The 20,420-nt window shown below is 36.9% G+C and overlaps 1 protein-coding gene across 3 annotated transcripts in view; it reads right to left on the bottom strand.

Annotated features, from left to right (window-relative positions):
• The window catches only part of MAGI2 (membrane associated guanylate kinase, WW and PDZ domain containing 2), a gene marked incomplete at its 3' end in the record, with an annotated part of 1,345,444 nt that overhangs the window by 234,706 nt on the left and 1,090,318 nt on the right, over window positions 1–20,420 (bottom strand). For all 3 annotated transcript variants that reach the window (XM_080818052.1, XM_080818051.1, XM_080818053.1), the window contains exon 10: window positions 13,242–13,880. In XM_080818052.1, the coding sequence (XP_080674178.1) occupies window positions 13,242–13,880 (639 nt within the window). The remainder of the gene's footprint in view (window positions 1–13,241; window positions 13,881–20,420) is intronic.

Below are 20,420 nucleotides of genomic sequence, written 5' to 3' on the forward strand. Positions count from 1 at the left end.
TATTACCCATTTCATTTGAGGTAAGCTCTGTAACAACAAGGATTTGTTTTGTTCACTGGACATCCCTGTATTTAGAACAGCGCCTGGGACATTTGTGAAATGAATAGAGAAAGAGAGAGACAAGTTAGGCAAAATTTGGTACATGACCAAAGAGAAAGGAGGGATGCCAAGGTTACTTTAAAAGCCCAGACAGAAAAAAATCAGTACGAAAAATAGTTTTGTCCATTTTCGTACACTCAGTGGCATTATGTGACTCACATGTGTGTCTTCCTGATTTTTGTTTTGTGACTATCCTTCTCTCCCTAGTGTTATAACATAATAAAATAATTTAACAAGTGTCCGTGCCAAATTCTGAGGAAAAAATAACAAGACACAGAACACAGTCCTTGCTTTTGAGGGAAATTGGCTAGCATTTAAAGAACTAATAGTTTCTTTTAATTGGCATTTCTGGATGTCTCCGCTAGAGCAATTATTTACATTTATACTGAGGACCATGGCAGCATAAACCTTAACATACCCTTTTTCGTTTTGCACTGAAGTGTCCTCAAATCAGTGAACAGGGTAAATAAAGTAAATATGGAATCAATAATTAACAGTTATATCTTGTCACATGCAGATTGGATTTACATTAAAAGAGACTTCTGTCTACCCTTCCACTTATATTTAGAACTGGCTAACAGATATAGCTTTAACTTAGAAAAATAACCTGATACATTAACCCTACTCTTTAACTGATGTGTGTGGTGTGGGTTGGTGTGGCGTGGGGGATCTTCTGGGTTAAAGAGAGTCTACAGTTCTAAGATTTTTATTTTTATGGTACTTGAACTTTATGAGAAAGAACTGAAGATGTCACTTGTCTTCAAGAATCTCTTGGATATAATGGATGGCTTCCTCTCCTCCCCCTAAAAGCCCTCAGATGAGGTCTAAAATATTAAGTATAATAGCTCCTCTTTTAGGAACCTACCACAAGACACATTTCATAACTTAAACATGAGAACAAATAGGAATGTTGGTTCTTTTGGTGATAAGCCGACCTGATACGAGTTGGTTGGCAGAAATAAGATAATCTAGTATAATTAAGAAAGGAGAAAGTGTACTTTCTTCCTCGGGTTATGTATAAAATCACAGTACATGAAAACAAATGTACTCTACAGGTTCAAATACGAAAGAAGTTCTGTTTCCAAGTGACAAAAACACCGATGGCAATTCCTTCCCAATTCATTAACTAAATTTTAAAAATGAGTGTTTTTTCAATTAGTAACTCAAGATATTTGATCCTATTGTTAAGTGCAATGTTAAATTCTCAGCCTTATCTGACTCAGCACTTGACATAATTGTTCACGCCTTCCACCTTGAAACATTTTCCTCCAGAAGGCTCCCAGTAGTCCCCTCTTATTTCTCCTCCTTCTTCAAAGTCATGTTTTCTTAGTCTTTTACTGCTCACCCTTTCCTCTTTTTGATGCCCAAAGTTGAAGCTTAGGAGGGCCTCAGTCCTCAGAATGCTTCTCTGCTTGATTTGTGCTCACTCCCCAAATGTTCTCGTCCAGTCTCCTGCTTCAAGTGCCGTCCACACCAGTCATTACCACTTGGAGAGCCAACATGTATCTCAAGCTCAGCACGTCCCCAGCTGGACTTCTGATCTCTCCACAATGCTCCATAAGCATTTCCACCCATCATATTCATCATATCACGGAAAATGCAACTCGGTTCTTCCAGCTGCTTAGGTCAAAATTTTACAGTCTTTGATTCCTGTCCTTCTCCTATATCTCACATTCCATTCATCAGCAAATCAGAATTTGCTACTTTTCCTTTGAAATATATTCCGAATCCATGTTTTAACCACCTCCACTCCTACCTTCGTCAATCTCTCTTCATCTCTCTCTTGGGTTGCCGTGAAAGCCGATTCTTGTCACCTGTTTCCATCCTTGTCTACCTACAGTTTCTTTTCTTTAAAGATTTTATTTATTTGACAACCGCAGAGCGGGAGGGAGAAGCAGACTCTCTGCTGAGGAGGGAGCCTGATGTGGGACTTGATCCCTGGACCCCCAGATCATGACCTGAGCCGAGGACAGACGCTTAACTGACTGAGGCCACCCACAGTATATTTTCACACAGCAGCCACAGTGAGACTTTTCAAATGTCGTATCTTCTCACTCCTCTGCTCAAAAACTCCAAAGTCTTCCCATTTCACCTGAAAGTAAAATCTAAAGTCCTTTCCATGGCCCACAGCCACACAAGACTTTACCTAATCGGCCTCCCTATAGCGCAGACAATCTCTCTGACCTCATCTGCATTCCATCTCCTCCCTGCTGTGTCAGCCCCACGAGCTTCCTTCTGGTTGCTGGTCTGGATCAGGCACAGTCCTGCCTCGGGGCCTTCCCCCTGCTTGAAAAGCTCTTCCCTGGGAATCACCTCACAGATGACTTTCCTTGATTACTCTTTCTAAAAGAGAATGGTCTCTCTTGCTCATCATGCTCCTTTCCTTTACCCTGTTTCTTAGTTTTTCTTCATTCTTAGCTCTAACATGTATTTCTTTGTTTATTTCACAAATACTTACTTAACACGTATTTCTTTGTTGATTACTAATTTTCCCCTGAGTTTCTTGCGGCGGGAACTTTGTTTTGACTACTGACATATTTCCAGCACATAAACCGGTGCTCAGCACATAGCAGGTCCTCAACAAATACTTATGAAGTGAATAAACACATGGGTGACTAAACCCTACATATCCAAGCAAAACCCATCAAAACTTTTTCATAACATTTGGGGAATTCTAATATTATAGTCAGAAGATAGATATTTGAGTTCTATTTCTGCTATTTCTAATATAACAACTCTGCAAGTATTCCTAGCATCCTGTCTCTCTTACCCTATGGATCATCTGTGCAACAATTTCCCTATATGGTGTACATCTCATGAGAGCCATGACATTTTCCATCCTTTTCACTGATAATTATCCACACTTCTTATATTTGAGAACATAAATTGTCCATCCCCCTGCCTACATACACATGCATTGAACTTGGGCCAATTACTGAAACTTGAGTCTAAGTTTCTTTATCCATGAAAGTTGGGTTGAGAAAGAAAATGTGAAAAGAACTTGTGAATTTAAAAAACATACACCACTGGCTTGAGTGTACCTCAAAAGCCTACAACGAATCATACTACAATATCATGTTACAAAAAATATTTCATTTGTTTCACATAATTGGTAGTTATATGGCCCTGATATGCAGGTCAAGGTGCAGACAGCATATAAGAAATATCAAAAGCAGAACGGCTACAGCATGCATGACCGCAAACCATTCCCTTATTTCTGGGCATACAGGGATACCATATTTCCTAGTTTTTTTGTGGTTAATGAGCTCGGTTCTGGTCAATGAAATACGGGAGGAAGTGATGTACACCGGCTGGTTAGAGAGGACCCAGTGGGGGACTTCAAGGCCTTAGGGCATAGAGATCCACAGAGAGAAGAAGCCTAGTTCCCTGCACCACTGTGTGGAGTAGAGTTGCCCAGGAAATCTGCTATCCAGGAAAACATGCATTGGAAATCATGTGAATGAGAAACAGATTTTTTATTTGGAAATTCAGGACATATTTATTAATACAGCAGCTAGGATGCCAAGGTTGTTCTCACCTCATGGTGTGGATTTATTACCTGGTTTGCTGTGTCATATATGCTCTTTTCTGCTGACATCACGTGGAAAGTTGGATTACATGATATTGATTATGGGATATCCACTTTGATTTTTGCTTTATCTCTCTGGATAGCACTTTTCAAATAACTCATGCTTTTACTCTTCCAAAAAGAGTCCTATATCTGATCCTTATTACTGGTGAATACTGATGCTCTTTTAGTAATTTCTCAAGTCTTTGTTGTGGTGGTGGTGGTAGTTTTAAAATTTTAAGTGTTTCCTTAAAGTATCTTTTATAACCTTAACTAATTAGCTGCTTATACATTTCTCCAAAGAAGTAGTGATGTGAAATAAATATTAAAGTATTTGGTATGAAAGAGTATGACTTACACAACTTGGTCTTCAGTGGTCCAGAAACACACACACACACACACACACACACACACTCTCTCTCTCACACACACTACTAAGCAAATGGGGCAAAATGTTACCAGCAATGTGGGTAAATGGTATATGGTGCTCTGCATACTACACTCCTAACTTTATATGAATTTGAAACTTCGTAAACAAACAAAAAAAATTAGAAAAAATGTTAGCTGAGTAATATTTCACTGCATATATGGACCACAACTTCTTTATCCATTTGTCTGTTCAAATGCATCCTGGCTCCTTCCATAGTTATATGCAAACAATGAATCATGGAACACTATATCAAAAACTAATGAAGTATTGTATGATGACTAACATAGCATAATAAAAAAATAAGCAAAAAATAAATAAATCAGAGAAAAAACTATTTCAAACAAAAAAAGGAAAAAATGTTAGCAACATTAAAAATATCAATTCTTCTTACAGTTTTGCTTTAATATTTTCTCTGTGCAAATTAAAACTTGTGATAGAATGTTTTCGTCTGATAATATGTTTTTTCAAAAATTTAAAGGAAGAATTCTCTACATAGACACAATTCTCTGGGTTCCTAATTTTTATGCTTTGCCCTCAAACACAGCTCTGATATAGTGTATGCTGTCTCTCAAATACTCGGAACTCTGCTCGAATGTAGGAGAAAGAGAAGATGTACATTGCTGATATTCATTAATTATTACGTTGTCAGGATATGAAGAGAATATTGTGATCTAGGGAAAATCTTTAGGATCATGTTTTCCAGAGGGAGAAAGGAAATTTTTCAAATACGGATTAGCTGCAGTTTATGGGAGGTTCACAAATTAAGTAGGGGACTTTGTGCATTTTCATATAAATAAGACGGCAATACATGACAAGGATTGATTACAGTAATCACTCTGGAGTTGCTTTATTCCAGACATCAAATAACACCCTCCTTAGGGAGAAATTATAATGAGTCCTTATACCTACTATGTTGTGTCTCAGCCAACAAATTATTTATAAATAAACTATATGTTTCTTGAGTCATTAATATAGAAAAAGTGTTAGCCAAACTCATAAAAAAAATAACACCAATAAGAAATGAGAATAATAGAAATACTCTTAGGTAATGTGGACAACGAAGACAAAATTAGAAAATACCCAATTCAATTCTATTTAAACACATTTTTAAAAATGAATAAAAGAGACAATTTTATAGGGTAATATAAATGATAAAAACTGAGTCCAGCCAAGATAGAAACTCTAAGATTAATTACTATGGAAGAATTTGAGAAAGTTGTAAAAGGTATTACTCTCCTTCACCAAGCTAGACCAAACAGAAAAGTCAACCCACTGAGACCTGATCATTTCAAAGGTGCATTATATCTTCAAAAAATAGATAAATTCAATGTTACTTAAATTATTTTAGAGCAGAGACAGAAATATTGTTATTGATTGCTTTTATGACACCGGCATCACTCTGATAGCAAACCTTAACAGTAAAAAACAAGCCAAAACAAAACAAAAGTAAAAAAAGAAAACTTCAGAACAATCTCATATAGGGATGTTGGTGCAAAGTTATATACAAAGAAATAGAAACTAGGAGAACATTGTAAGATTATATAGTTACTCAAGGAATGAAAGGATAGTTCGATACTAATAAATCTCTTCATTCAATTGATCACAGTGTTAAATCAAAGGGGAGAATACTGATCATCTCTGTAATTGCCTTTTTTTTCCTGGTTTTTGATGAAATTCACTATCCATTTTTGATAAAAGATTCTTAATGAAATGGGAATGGGGGGTATTTCTTTAACATGGTAAATATTCATCTCATATAAAAAGCCAGCATTGTGTTAACTGTGTAAAATGAGACAGCCTGATTTAAGCCAGGAATAAGACAGGAATTTCCACAATTTCCACTATTAATTAACAGTATTCACGAAGTAATAGTCAAATGTATTAAATAAGACAAATCAGAGGTATGCAAATAGAAAAGGAGAAGGCAAAGTGATTCTTATTTGTAGGTCGTGTGATTGTACACTTCCAAATTCCACAAAATGAACTGAAAGATATTTGAGAAACAATTAAGGTAACTTAGTAAAGTAACTGGTTATAAAATTAATAATTGGGAATAAAACTCTAAGGGGATAGGAGATACGCAGTAAGTAAACAGAAAGCATATTTATGTGGCATTTATTTTTCATTTGTCTTCCTCCTCCTTTCATTGTCTTTCCTTCAGAAAAACAAAACAAAACAAAACAAAACAAAACGAGTAAAAGAATGTGGTTGGTTTTGTTTTTTGCTTTATCTCCAGTGCTAAAAAGGTGCCCAATACATATGAGACACTCAAGAAATATTTGTTGAAAGAAAGAATAAATCTACACTGTAGATTGACATGACTTTTTTTTAATAACAGAAAAAGACTAAAATTAACCAAAATATCCATTAGTGGGTATCCAATTAAATACGCTACTGAAAATAAGGAGATATATTTTACTGCTCTAAGATAAATTTTTACGTTAAAAAAAGGAACTAGGCCATGAAAGAAGTCTCAACACAATGAAAAGGACTGAAATAATACAAAACATATTTTTCTCCGAGGAAAAATTATTAGAAATTCACAGAAAAGAATTGGGAAATCCTAAATGTTTGAAAAATAACACATTTTTAAAATTTTTTAATTTATTTTTTATTTTTTTAAAGATTTTATTTATTTATTTGACAGACAGAGATCACAAGTAGGCAGAGAGGCAGGCAGAGAGAGAGGAGAAAGCAGAGAGTCTGATGCAGGGCTCCATCCCGGGACCCCGGGATCATGATCTGAGCTGAAGGCAGAGGCTTTAACCCACTGAGCCACCCAGGCGCTCCTAAATAACACATTTCCAAGTTACCTATGCATCAAAAAAGATATTATAAGGGAAATAAAAAGAATTACCTTGAACTGGATGAAAAAGAAAACAGTATATCAAAATTTATGAAATTAAGCTAAAGAAGTGCTTATAGTGAAATTTATAGCTTTAATGTTTTTATTAGAAAGAGAGGACTAGACTCATTCATCTAAGCTTGAAGACAGCAAGGCAAAGTAAATCAATCATCAAGCAAATAGATCCAAGCGGAACACACTGAAATAGAAAACAGAAAAACAATGAATCTCAAAGCTGGTGCTCAGGAAGCAATTTTATGAAATTTTGTAAAAAAACTTTATGCAAATTTGACAACTTAGATGAACTGAAAAAATTCCTGAAAGTAAATAATTTACCAAAAACTGATTGAAGAAGATTGGAAAATTGGAATAGGCCTAAATCAAGAAAATAAGTTTAATTAGTAAACAAAAGTCTTTCTACAAATAAAAACCCGGCCCAGATGGCTTCACTGGTAAATTCTATCGAAACTTTATGGGAGAATTAATATCGGCCCCGCACAACCTCTTTCAGAAAAAAGAGAAGAACACTTGCAACTCACGTGATGAGGCCAGGATTATCCTGACACAAAAGCCAGACAATGACACCATGTGACAAGAAAACTAAAGAAAAATCTCTTCCCGAGTAGGTTCAGAAATTCTTAATAAAATATAAGCAAACGAAAGTCTGCAACATACAAAAAGGATTATACACAAATGGGGTTATATCAGAATGCAAAAATTAGTTCAACATCTAAAAATCATGTAGGGGCACCTCAGTGGCTCAGCCAGTTGGGCATCAACTCTTGATTTTGGCTCAGACTAGATCTCAGGGTTATGAGATTGAGCCACCGGTGGGCTCCACAATCAGCGTAGAGTCTGCTTGAAGATTCTCTCTCTCTCCCTCTCCTTATGCCCCTCCTCCCGTAAAAAATTTTTTAAAATTATGTAATGTATAACATTGTATTTTTTTGAAGATTTTATTTATTTGTTGGAAAGAGTGAGAGGGAGAGCACAAGCAGTTGGAGCACAGCAGCAGAGGGAGTAAAAAAAAAATTAAATTATGTAATGGATAACAGTGTACTTTTTAAAAGATTTTATTTATTTGTCAGAAAGAGAGAGAAAGAGAGCACAAGCAGGTGGGGAGCAGCAGGCAGAGGAAGAAACAGGCTCCCTGCTGAGCCGGAAGCCCGATGTGGGACTCATCCCAGGACCCTGTAAACATGAGTTGAGCCAAAGGCAGACTGAGTCTTCCAGGCTTTGCAACACTGTGGTAATAAAAGGTTAAAAAAAAAAAAAACAACAACAAACCCCACATGATCAGGAAAAAATAAACCCAATAGTTTCAGGAAAAAAAAAAAGCCAACAAACTTTTGTTCAAAGCCAAAATAAGTTGATTATTAAAATTCTCAGTGAACTAAACATACACCTGAACTCTCTCAACCTGATGAAGGGCACATAAAAAACCTGTACCTAAATTAATACTTAGTGGTGAAAGATTAATGCTTTCCCCCCAAACTGACAAGGAGACGAGGATGTCTGCTCATAATCACTTCCATGAAACATCATAGTGGAGGTCTAGCTAGTGTTATAAGGCAAGATAAAAGAATCAAAGGCATATAAACTGGAAGGGAGGAAATAAAACTGTACCGTCAGACAACATAATAATCTGTGTAAGCAATCTTATGAAATTTATAAAAAAAACCTCCAGAAGTAAGTGAGCATAACAGGGTTGCAATGTACAAGATCCCCCCCCCAAAATCAAATGTATTTCTATGTATTCGCAAATGACAATCTGAAAATGACATTAAGAAAATAATTCTGATACCAATAATGTCAAAAATCATAAAATAGCTAGGAATAAGTTTGACAGAAGAAGTATAAGATCTGAGCATTGAAAACTACAAACCATTGCTGGAAGAAATTGAAGGAGATTCAAATAAATGAGAGATATACCATATTTATGTATTGAGAGATTCAGTGTTAGCTTGGCAATTCTTCACAAATTGTTCTGCATATTTTGGAGCAACACCATAATCTCCACAGCCCTTTTACTTAAAACAAATAAAATAAGAAGAATGATCCCCAAATTTATATGAAACTGGAAAGAATCTAGAATAGCCAAGATAATTGTGAAAAAGGAGAAAAAAGTTAGAGAAGTCACACTTTCAAGACTTACTATAAAAGCTAAAGGAATCTATAAAGTACAGCATTATCAGAAGGACAAACATACAGATCAATAGAACAGAATACAGTCTAGAAATAAATGCTCACATTCACGCTAGTTTAATAAAATATTAAAGTGCCACAAGGCAATCCAAGAGGAAAGGACAGTTTTTTTTTTCCAACAAATAGTTCCAAAACAATTAAATGCCCATATCCAACAAAATGCATTAGACTCTCCCCTCACACTATCCACCAATGTGACGTTAAAATGGTTTAGAGATCTAAATGCAGGAGCTGAAATTATACAACTTCTAAAAGAAAGGAGGAAAAAGTTTGTGACCTCGGGTCAGGCAGAGAGTTCATAGCTATAATACCAAAGTAATAATCCACATGAGAAAACACTGATAAATTGGACTTCATTAAAATTAAAAACTTCCATGCTTCAAAAGAAACCATTAAGAAAATGAAAAGTCAAGCCACAGACTGGGAGAAAATATCTGCAAACCATAGATCTTAGGAAAGACATGCAATCAGAGCACATAAAAAACTTTAACAACATAATAAGAAGATAAAGAGCCCAATAAATATTCAGATGGGCAAAATATTGAGCAGTCATGCTATCAAAGAAGATATATGAATGCTAATAAACACACGAGAATGTGGTAAACACACAAAAAATTGAGAAATGTAAATTAAAATTACAAAAAAGTTATCATTATACAGACACTGGAATGACTGTAATTAAAAAGACTCTACCAACTAGGGCAACAATGGGCAGAAACTGGATACCTCATACATTACTAGTGGGGAATGTAAAATGGTATAGTTACTTTGGAAAACATTGGGGCAATTTCTTAACAATTTAAATATATATTTGTCACATAAGTTGGCAGTATCACTCCTAGGTATCTCGTCAAGAAAAACAAAAACATATGCACATACAAACACTTATAGCTAAGTGTTCACAGCAACATTATTTATGAATGTCAAAACCTGCAAACGACTCTAATGTCCATCCATTTGTGAATGGATTTTAAAAAGCGGTAGATCCATACAATGGAATACTACTACTCAGTGACAAAAAGAAACACACTGCTCACACATGCTTCAGCATGGGAGAATCACGGGAGCATTATGTTAGGTAAAAGACTATATACTGTTTGATTCCATTGATAGACTGATTGATTGAGTTAAAGATTTATTTACTTATTTCCGAGAGAGAGAGAGAAGCACAAGCGGGAGGGCAGAGGAGAGGAAGACTCTTAAGTGGACTCTGCGTTGAGCACGGAGCCCAATGGAGCTTGATCTCACAACCGTGATGAGATCACTACCTGAGCAGAAGCCAACAGCCCTGCATTTAACCTAACCTACTATGCCACCCAGGTGCCCCTGTATGATTCCATTTATAAAAAATTTACAGAAAGGCAAAACTATCCAGAGAGCATCTTAGTGATTTTCTGGGGCTGAGAGAATTTGAGATGATGGATGTTCTAAGGATTACGGTAACTGTTACACAAAAAAATACCATTTTAGTGAAACTTAATAATGTATATAATTTAAGTGGGTTAATTTTATGTTATATAAATTACTTCACAGTGGTGGGTGTTAAAAATGAAATATACCCTCATAACCAAGATATTTAGAGTTAGATATTTGTGTGTATAATATCGTATCATTTATAGTAAACATACTACCTATATTCATGCATGTGCTCCTTAGGACCACAACATTTCTGGAAGTATATATTCAAAAAACATGTCTGCCTCTGAAAAAAGGACTGACAGTCTGGGACAGGAAAGAGAATCATTTTTCATTGGATACCTCTTCAGACAGTGTCTAAAAAAAATTAAACCATGTATATTATTGCTTTAAAAACTAAAAATCCTCGTAAATAATTAAAACAAAGAACCACAATTCTCATAGAAGGACCCAGGCATGTGACTCTACTCTTGAAGGTCCTGTATGTATCTGAATGAGGCTATGAGCACTTATGATAGCCTATAATAAGAGAAAGCAAAAGATGACCCCCAAATTTATGTGAAAATGGAAAGAATGTAGAATAGCCAAAATAATTGTGAAAAATTTCATCACAAAAACATGGTATTAGTTCCTTATAATTTCAGAGAGGATGAGTGCAAATGATGGGAATTTGGGGAAACATGAGAGGTTTTTGACTAGAAGTACTTTAAGCATTACAGGGTACTACATTCTGCAGGGCTACACCAGTCACAAAATAAAAACCAGTTCCTAACCCCAAACACAAGCAAAATGCAAATAAAAGGTGACATCCTGGAGGATTAAAGGAGAGGTAGGAAAACTAGAGGGAAAAAAAGAGCAAGTATAGGTGGTCTATCGGATAGTGGGCATTTATATATATATTGAAATATATATATATTATATATATATTGAAATATATATATATATTTCAATATATATATATATTTCAAAGTACTTTTTCCTGCTATGCCATGCCTTTAAAAAGAAGTCATTATATAGGATATGTATCCAAATTTGCTTCTATGAATCACAGAATGGCTATACTGTACAGTGATTTTCAGTATACCTTTTAATATCAGGAATCTGTTACAAAGATTTGCTTTTCAGCTGCATGCTACGAAGATATGGCTTTAATTAAGAATATTTGTTTTAATCTTACACAAGCAAGGGGAGAAATTAAAATACATTGTCAATATTTAATTATAAAGATTCGAGTGCTATTCTGTAACAACGCCTTAAGAAGGTCAAATTTAAGACTTCTGCTATCATAATTTCCCTTTTTAATATAGGGACATAATACTTTGTGCAGTGTTGCTCAAAAAATGCCTAGTATTTGACGTCCACTTTCATACAAGGAATCAATAATGTAAATATTTCCTTGAAGTGGAAACACCTGCAGTGAGGGCCAAATAAATCATAAAAGGTGCTTCTTTCAAGCTCTGACTGCTTTCCTTTCATTTTAAACTGACAGGGTTTTCATGCTGTTTTTAGTGCTCTGAATGGACAATCACATATGTTGGCCACATGTGTGTTCTTCACGCCTGAGTTCCTCAAAGTGCTGCTACCTGTGCCCCACCCTTGCTAGAGCTCTGGGGCTCCTTTGTGCTCAGCACACGTTTCATGAACACCTACTGTGGGCCATTCGATATGAATAACACGACTATCAGGTTAAGGAGTATTATCATCCCAATATAACAGACAAGGCTTCTGAGGCTCCTGGACTTGAAGTGTCCCAAGTCCCAGAACTGGGAAGCAGAAAACCAGGACTTAGCCCGAGCCTTTTCTTTAAACTCTTTTCTAGTATCCTTCCTGTCTGTGGCCCTCTCCTCATTTCTCTCCCTAGTGTCACTGACAGTTAAGAGCAAAGTAGCAGCGGAATGAAGGAGGACTTCCACTTAGCCCCATTTCCTCCCCCAGAAGGTAGAAGGGAGGAAACCCCCAGGACTCAGAGTTCCTCCCACCCTCCTCACTGCTCCGACTTCGATGGTTCAGCTAGAACACCCAGCTTAGAACTTCAGCCCTAACCGAGTTCCATAACTTCCTTCCAGGTCATGGAAGGCACCACGAGAAATTATTGCTGGAGCAGAACCTTCCTAGTGGAAGAAGTGTCCTAAGCATCCCAATTCATGACTCTGGAAAGATTTTTCTGTGGCAACCAGTTCCCAAAGGTCCTCATGGGGATTACAAGACTACCTTTGAACTTGGGAGGGGTTGAGCCAGCTTCCACTTGCCAACCAGAATCCCAAGCACAATACAGAGCATTGACTAGATTGGAAGAATCTAGATTTCTTGATTAAGTCAATGGGAAACCAGTTTGGGATCTCTATAAGCGATATATAATGAACTTTTGGAATATAAACCAAATATATTTGCGGATTAGGCTTGACCCTCCAATTTCATACTAAGAAGATACATTTGTAAGACAGAAAGCACTACTTTTACTGTGTTTAATATAAAATAGGAAGAAAATATATATTCTCAAAATTAAAAAACAAACAAACCACTGCTTCTGGACTCGTGTTTTTCTCTCCTATTCTTTGACTTTCATTTTTTAAAGTATGATTTCATTCAACTCTGGGGAAATTCCTTTTTTATGATAGTACTGTAATAGTCTTACTATTTTATGTGCATATTTTATTAGCGAGTAGTGTTTATCTTACCTCCTCGGTGGATAATCAAAGATGTCTCACTTCCAACAGGACAGTCCTTAAGTATATCCACTACTTCTGTATGGCTCAGGTTCTGTACATTCTGCTGGTTGATCTCAACAATGAGGTCGCCTTCACACAGGCCAGGGCATCCCTGAATGTCAAGTATTTGTTTCACCCGCTGTCCTGTAGGACTGTCGGCAATAGTGAAGCCAAAGCCCTGGGCACCTTTCACAATGGTTAAGGTCATAAGTTCAGCTTGGGTGGCCCCAGATGAAGCCACAGACACATTGTCGTCATGGACGGGTGGTGGATACGTGCCATCTAGTTGACCATCAGCTGGCATTGAGTGCAAAGAATGAGGCGGCCGATCTGTTATATCTGGAACCGACTGTGAGGTCCGAGAAATGTATTCCAAGTATGTTTCATAGTTATGTCTTCCATTGACCATCACTGGAGGTGGCCTCTCCATTATTGCAAGGGGTGGCACCATGCTGTTAGCAGGATCTTCAGGATCAAAAGGCAAAGGGTAGCCACGACACAATACCAGGTTGACACTCTGACCAATGGGAACAGACTGGAAAAGTTTGACTACATCTGCATGAGTATGTCCAAGGACACAAACTTCATTAATATAGACAATGACATCACCTGCAAGGAAATAAGAAAGAGATTGACAACATGAGGTAAGTTCAATTAAAGTTGACATAGAGAAATGGAATTATTTATGAGACTAGTAAAAGAGGCACTCTGTTTCTCGGTAAGCAGGAAGGAAATCAATTAGAATAATATTTAAATTCACTGTAGGTGACTCAAGGTTACCAACAGGTCTGCCAACAAACACGATAATCAAATGATGAAAAAAAAATGCTATGTGTTTATTCTTGGAGTTCAGAAACAGCTTTGTGTTCAGAAAGAAAAGTTTGGAAGAATTTGGACCTTGAGGAAGCACACATTCTATGCTTCTTTTTCATCTTCATTTCCATCTTCCGTGCAATTCAGGTAATGGAATTTTCAAACTAGTGAGAAGTGGTGGTCATGAGTTTTGTATGTAAAAGCCTGGTATATGGTTTTTTTGGTCTAATTTGACTAAGTCAACTGCTATTTTTCTTTTTTATGGAAGAGGAAACATTTTGCCCATTTATTTTCTCCATCTATAGTAAGATGTGTTTACAAAGGCTCCATGTATGCACAAGTAAAGGTCAAGAGCACTAGTTCTGGGATCAGGGACCCAGGTCCATATCCTGGCTCTACTAATTAGCAGATATGTGATTGGGGCAAGTGACATGCCTGCTTTGAGCCACCGTTCCTCATTTGTGAAGTTGTTGTGAGGATTAAATAAGATAATGCAGAGAAAGTGTTTGGTATTGTGTCTGACACATGGTGAGTGCCCAGTAAATGTGGACCACTACTACTATTACTATTGCTAAACTACGGTGGGGAGGATTTGGGGCCCTGGCTTTCAAACAAGAGGCTGCCATAAACTCATCTTCTGATCTTAGATTAATTAATATTTCTGTAGATCTTCTTGAAAAAGGCATTTGTCCTCTCTCCCCAATGAATTATCATAGAGTTACAGAAGTCCATTGGATAGAAGGTAACTTTAGGATGTTAAAAGTACCCTGAATATTAATTATTCATTATAAAATAAAAACTCTGAAAAATAATATTTCCTCCTTAAGATACAGAAAAAACATGCTTGAGGTAATTGTTTAAAAATTTCAATTATGTATGAATAACAATTTTATTTATAGAGAACTGTTCTATTATGAGTGGATATTTTTATTCTCACAAACCATAATATTTGAGAGTTGAACTTGCAAATTGAGATTGTGACTGACTACGCTGAGGAGTATATGAGGGATATAAAAGACATGTTTTCACAGACTGTCAAATGAGTAACTCAGCAGACGTTAATTTATTGGGGTAATTCTGAAGTGGGTAGTGTAAATGGCTAGGGATTTCGTTCTGAGACATCCTTGCCCATCAGAACTGCAAACATCAAAAATGTAAAAACAGAGTTGAACTTTCAGAGTTAAATACTTTTCTAGCTTTTCTTAGGTGTCTGATATGAAATGATTACTTCACTCTATGCATTCTAAAATAAATAATTCTATGAATAAAACATTCTTGAGTAAAATACTTCCAACAACATAGACTCAGTTAACTAACATTCACTCCTCCCAAATGCTAGAGATCTGCTTGAGAGTGCTAAAGATATAAAGACAGAAAAGTCAAACAAACATTTTCTGGGATCCAGCTTAAGTGTGATTCTAGAAAATGTCACAGACTCCGTGATTGGTTAGATGGAACTTCACACTTCAATTATGTATATCAGAAAGGGTGTTGGTGTAATGGTGGATTTTGGAGCAGGACTATGGTTGAGTTGGGATGGACATCCTTTCTCTGGTACTGTGATTGTCCATTAGATCACGGCAAACAGGGACTCTCTGCCATCATTTTCAACGGGTGTGTTGAAGTAGCTGATCCAGACACACTTTTTTCTTCTCTTCTACTTTTAAAGTTAGGATCATCTATTTTACACATTACAAGGTTGAGAGAATAATAAATACCGTGTACCACCGTCCAACTCAATGATGAGAACACTGAACATACGAGCTGTGGTCCCGGCTAGCACCTCTCTCCCACCTACTGCCCTCTCCAATCATAATCACTGTCCTGCATTATTCACATGCACCTTGTTTTTGTGACATATCTATGTACCTGTAAATAATGTCCCTAAGCAATATTTAATCCCTAAATAATAATGTCCCCCAAATATGGCTTTAAACATTTTAAAATCATTGTAAATGGTATATATATTAATCTTCTGTAATTTCCTTCCAATGTATTTGTGATACTTACCTATTTTTACCTCTAGTTCATTAATTTTCACTGCAACAGATTATTTTTGGATGGCTACATCACTATTTTATTAATATTTGTCCATTCTTATGTTAATAGATGCTTGGGTTCTTGTGAACTTTTGGCTACTAAAGATAATTCTGCTAATAATCTCCTTCCATGGCCCTTGTGCACTTGCGGTGGGGTTTTTCTGAGGTATGGACCTTGGTGTTGAATCGCTGGGCCAGGACCACGTGCTTCTTCAACTTTGTTCTATCATGGCAAATGGCTAGCAAAATAGGTCAAATTGATTTACACTCCCATTTCTGGTATATCAGAATTTTCATTGCTCCCTATCTGATACAATACTTGGCATTCTCAGACTTAATTTTCATTGCTCTAATGGGTGTGATCATGGTTTTAATTTGCATTTCCCTGATTGCTAGTGAGGGTGAGCATCTTTTCATATGTTCATTGGCCATTTGGGTTTCCTCTTTAGTATATCTCATTTCCTCGTTTTTACCTATTTGGTTAGTCCTTAACATTTTTTTTTTTTTTAAACAGATTGACTACTTTTCTGGCCACCTCCATTCTTGACCCAACATTTTTGGTAGGTTTGGGAGGCTGCATGGTACAGCTGACATTACCTGGGATAGGGTGTCAGAAAACTTTGGTCCAATTTCCAGCTCTATCACTTCCTAGCTATGTGACTTTCAAAACTAACTTAAATCCTCTGTGACTCACATTTTTCACAATAATGAGGAACAATAATAATAGCAACGTATTGTTCTATGGGAAATAACAAATGAGATTGTGCAGGTGACAGGGTTTGTAAGCTGCAAATTGTTATGCAAAGGATGACTGCTATTTCAGTAATTATTATCTGTCCTTGGTTATATCCTTCTATAAAAATCAGCATAGTCCCACCAAGTTATTCCCACCACAGTCATAATCAAGGCTGAGTATGGGTTTCTGAGTGGGCAGACAAAAGACAGGAAGGCAACAAATGCCTCTTTCCGCTAAGGCTTTCCCTAACTTTAAATACTGTTAACAAATTCCCCACCCCCCAAGCATGCTACGCCAGAGATTCATAGGAAAAAAGAACTAAGCTCTCAAGGTTCCCTGCCAGGTCTAGAGAGTAGTTATTTGAATTATAGTGATTAATGTTATCTATTTTTGAGTTTTAATGCGATCTTGCTATTTAGAAACAGAATGAGAACTATTTGTGGTTCTTGGTAAGACTGCCTTTTAAAATTTATGGATATTTTCCATTCAGAGCAATTTTTCAAGTCATCAAGCAAGCAGTGATAAAGCGGTATCTTTATGGAGCTACGCAGAAGCTTTTTGAATGTGAAAGATCCGTGGTCAGTTATCACAGGATTAAAACTAACAACTTGACAGTGCTCAACGGCTCACTTAAAAAAATGTGTATAGATGCCTAGACATTGTGTCATTCCACAATTGTTGATGGATTTGTAAGCAAACATTTGCCTGTTCAGATAGTACTAATTGGGTAGGATATTTATAGACTGTGCTGTATGAATGTCACTTATATGTTGTGAAATAAAAATGTGAGCCACCTGGTACATGCCACCCGATGGTGCCATGCCAAGTCTTAGGCTAGACTGGGCTTCAGAACACACACACACACACACACACACACACACACACACACACAGACACGTCATTAGGAAAACTGGCTCTAGCTCAAGCCCCGTTGGCCTATTTAAGAGGGAGAATTCGGAAAAGAGTCACTTGATCTCTCCCCCTCTCCATTTATTCTTTTATAAAATGGGAATTAAAATATCTCCTCCATTTCCTCTTTCACACGGCTACTGTGAGAATGAGATCATGCTTGTGAAAACACTTTTAATTTTACCAAGGAAGGGCTCTCCATAAAAATAAAATGGTGCATTTCTTTCGGAAGCCAAGCACACATTTTCATTGCCATCTTGCCTGCAAGTTTACACTGTTTCCTGTGTGGCCATTCACTTTAGGCCCTACTGGGGCCAGATGTTTTGGGACTACTGACCTTGGGCCTCTGGGTCAGATTTGGAGGGACTGATGAGCTTGGGGTCTCCAGTAGAGCTGGTCTCATAAGGACCTGATTCCCAATGAAGAGATTTCAAAGTGACAGTGAAGAAGAGTCAGGCTGATGAAGCAGAAGTTGAAAACTGCTGGCCTGTACGAAAGCACGTGCCACGCTGACTGGTCTCTCTCTTAGTCATGGGAATCAAAATACACTACTGGATACCTCTTGGGTACTTCATTATTTTGGATAAAACAGGGCACTTTTCATAAAGCATTCTTCAAGTCCAGTTATTTTTATACTTCTTTCTTCTGCTCCCACATTCATTGAGTCACGGTGGTGTGCAGAGGCTTCCTTTTTAGCCTCTCTCACTTACCACCTGCTGTCTACCTTCCGTAGCCACCATCTTGGACGAGACCAGAATTACTTCCTTCACATTCCATTTTCATCCTGTAGCCTCCTCCATTAAGCTCAAACTACTCAACCTTTAGATGTGCTGGTTAACGCTCTTTACCAGCAGGCTTTCCAACTTATTTTTGTCTTCACCACCCAGTAAGTTCCCATTCTTGTGACGCCTGGTTCTTAACTGCTCACAATTTATAACTTGCTCCTTGCCTTTTACTTGAATTCTGCCATTCCTCTCCCCTCAGGGGCACTTCCTTTCTGGGTGTAATTCCATCCCAAATGATTCATCCTTTCCTTCATTTTTTTCAAAGATATCTTCTATTATTCCTGCTCCGATTGCTATTATCTCATCATGTTTGTCAGTACAAATTCATCTCTGACTTTATTCCTTTGTGGGAGTTTTCTACCTATTTCAAGTTACCCCCCACAAAATAAATAGAGTAATATTACTATGTTTGGAACTCTTCAGGTATTTAGAATACATCTGTATTGAATAAAGGATAGAAAGATTTAATCAGAGGAAAACTGGAATAGATTACATAGCTGACCTTGCTGCCTTTATTGTTTCAGACTTGTGTTTTTGCCAAGCCATCTACATTTTTTGGCTAAAAGAAAAAAAAAATCTCACCCACTACTCCCATCCCACCAATTACATGCACTCTACATTGAAAAATTACTATTTTTTGACGTTCGTCTCTAACCAATAAGATTTGACTGACCTGTCATTCTTTTCTGAATCTTGTATTTGTGGTTTTTATAATCATAATAATCATATAAGTCTTATCGTAATAGGAAATTTTATTATAATACTGAATATTCATTCTCATTCTATTCTACAGTCCCCCCAAACATAATAAATTTTGACATATACTTGTGAGGGTGTGCTACTCAAGACTTCAATTAAATTGAAAATAACTGCCCTTAATATAGTTTATTCTCCAAAGGGAAGCATCGTGCTGTACCAGATGCACAAAGAGCCTTGAGTATTTCTCTCCAGACCTTTCTCACTTTGTGACATTGCGGAATGCCTATGCAGAAATGCCAAAAACAAATACTCAGATTATGAAGGTATAAGAGGTAGGACAAAATGTCTTCATCAGAAGATCCTTAGTTTATTAATTCTGATATGCTACCTTTTAAGTCACATTGTGAATGAAAATGAAGTGAATTGAGCCATAGCACTAAAAGAAGGTTCTGATAATGTTTTATTATTTTTTTTAACATTCTAAAACCAAGTGTGGCCTCTGGAGAGAGCACTGACTTAGGTGTCAAGAGATTTATGTCCTTATGCTAGGTATGTTAATAATCAGTGCTGTCAACACATCTCTGGATCTTATCCCTCATTTATTCATTAATTTATTCCACAAATATTTACCATACTTAACTACTACTGTGACTCAGGCACAGTGTTATAAAAAGAGAAGACTGAACCAGATGATCTCTAAGGCAGTTTTTTCACCCTGAAATTCTCAAAGGCTCTGGATCTACCTCTTAGCTATGTCTGCAATGAGTTCCTTCCTTTCTTTTCCTATTTCCACCACCTGAGGTCAGGACCTTACCATCTATTGTAGGGACTTCTGCAACACTTTTTTTAGCTGGTCTTCCTGATGTCACAGCAGAAAAGACAAGGGAAGGAGGAAAGGGAAGCTTAGTACACGACATGATACAGTGAGCCTGCGGGGTTATGGAGTTCCCTAATCCTACTCCATACAGACCTCTAGAGGCACATGGGATTCTTAATAAAACCCCTCCTCTGGTCAGTATTGGCTCAGGAACCAAGAGAGTGTGAGTATCGTGCAGGTCAAAGGCATGAATGTCACTGGCTGCAAAGCACTGGCCCTGCCTTCACCTGCTTCCCTGGCAACTCATCTTCTATATTTCCTGAGTTATTTTTCCTACTTAACATCCTTCAG

The sequence above is a fragment of the Martes martes genome (genome assembly GCF_963455335.1).
Source record: "Martes martes genome assembly, chromosome: 11".
Lineage (NCBI taxonomy): Eukaryota > Metazoa > Chordata > Mammalia > Carnivora > Mustelidae > Martes > Martes martes.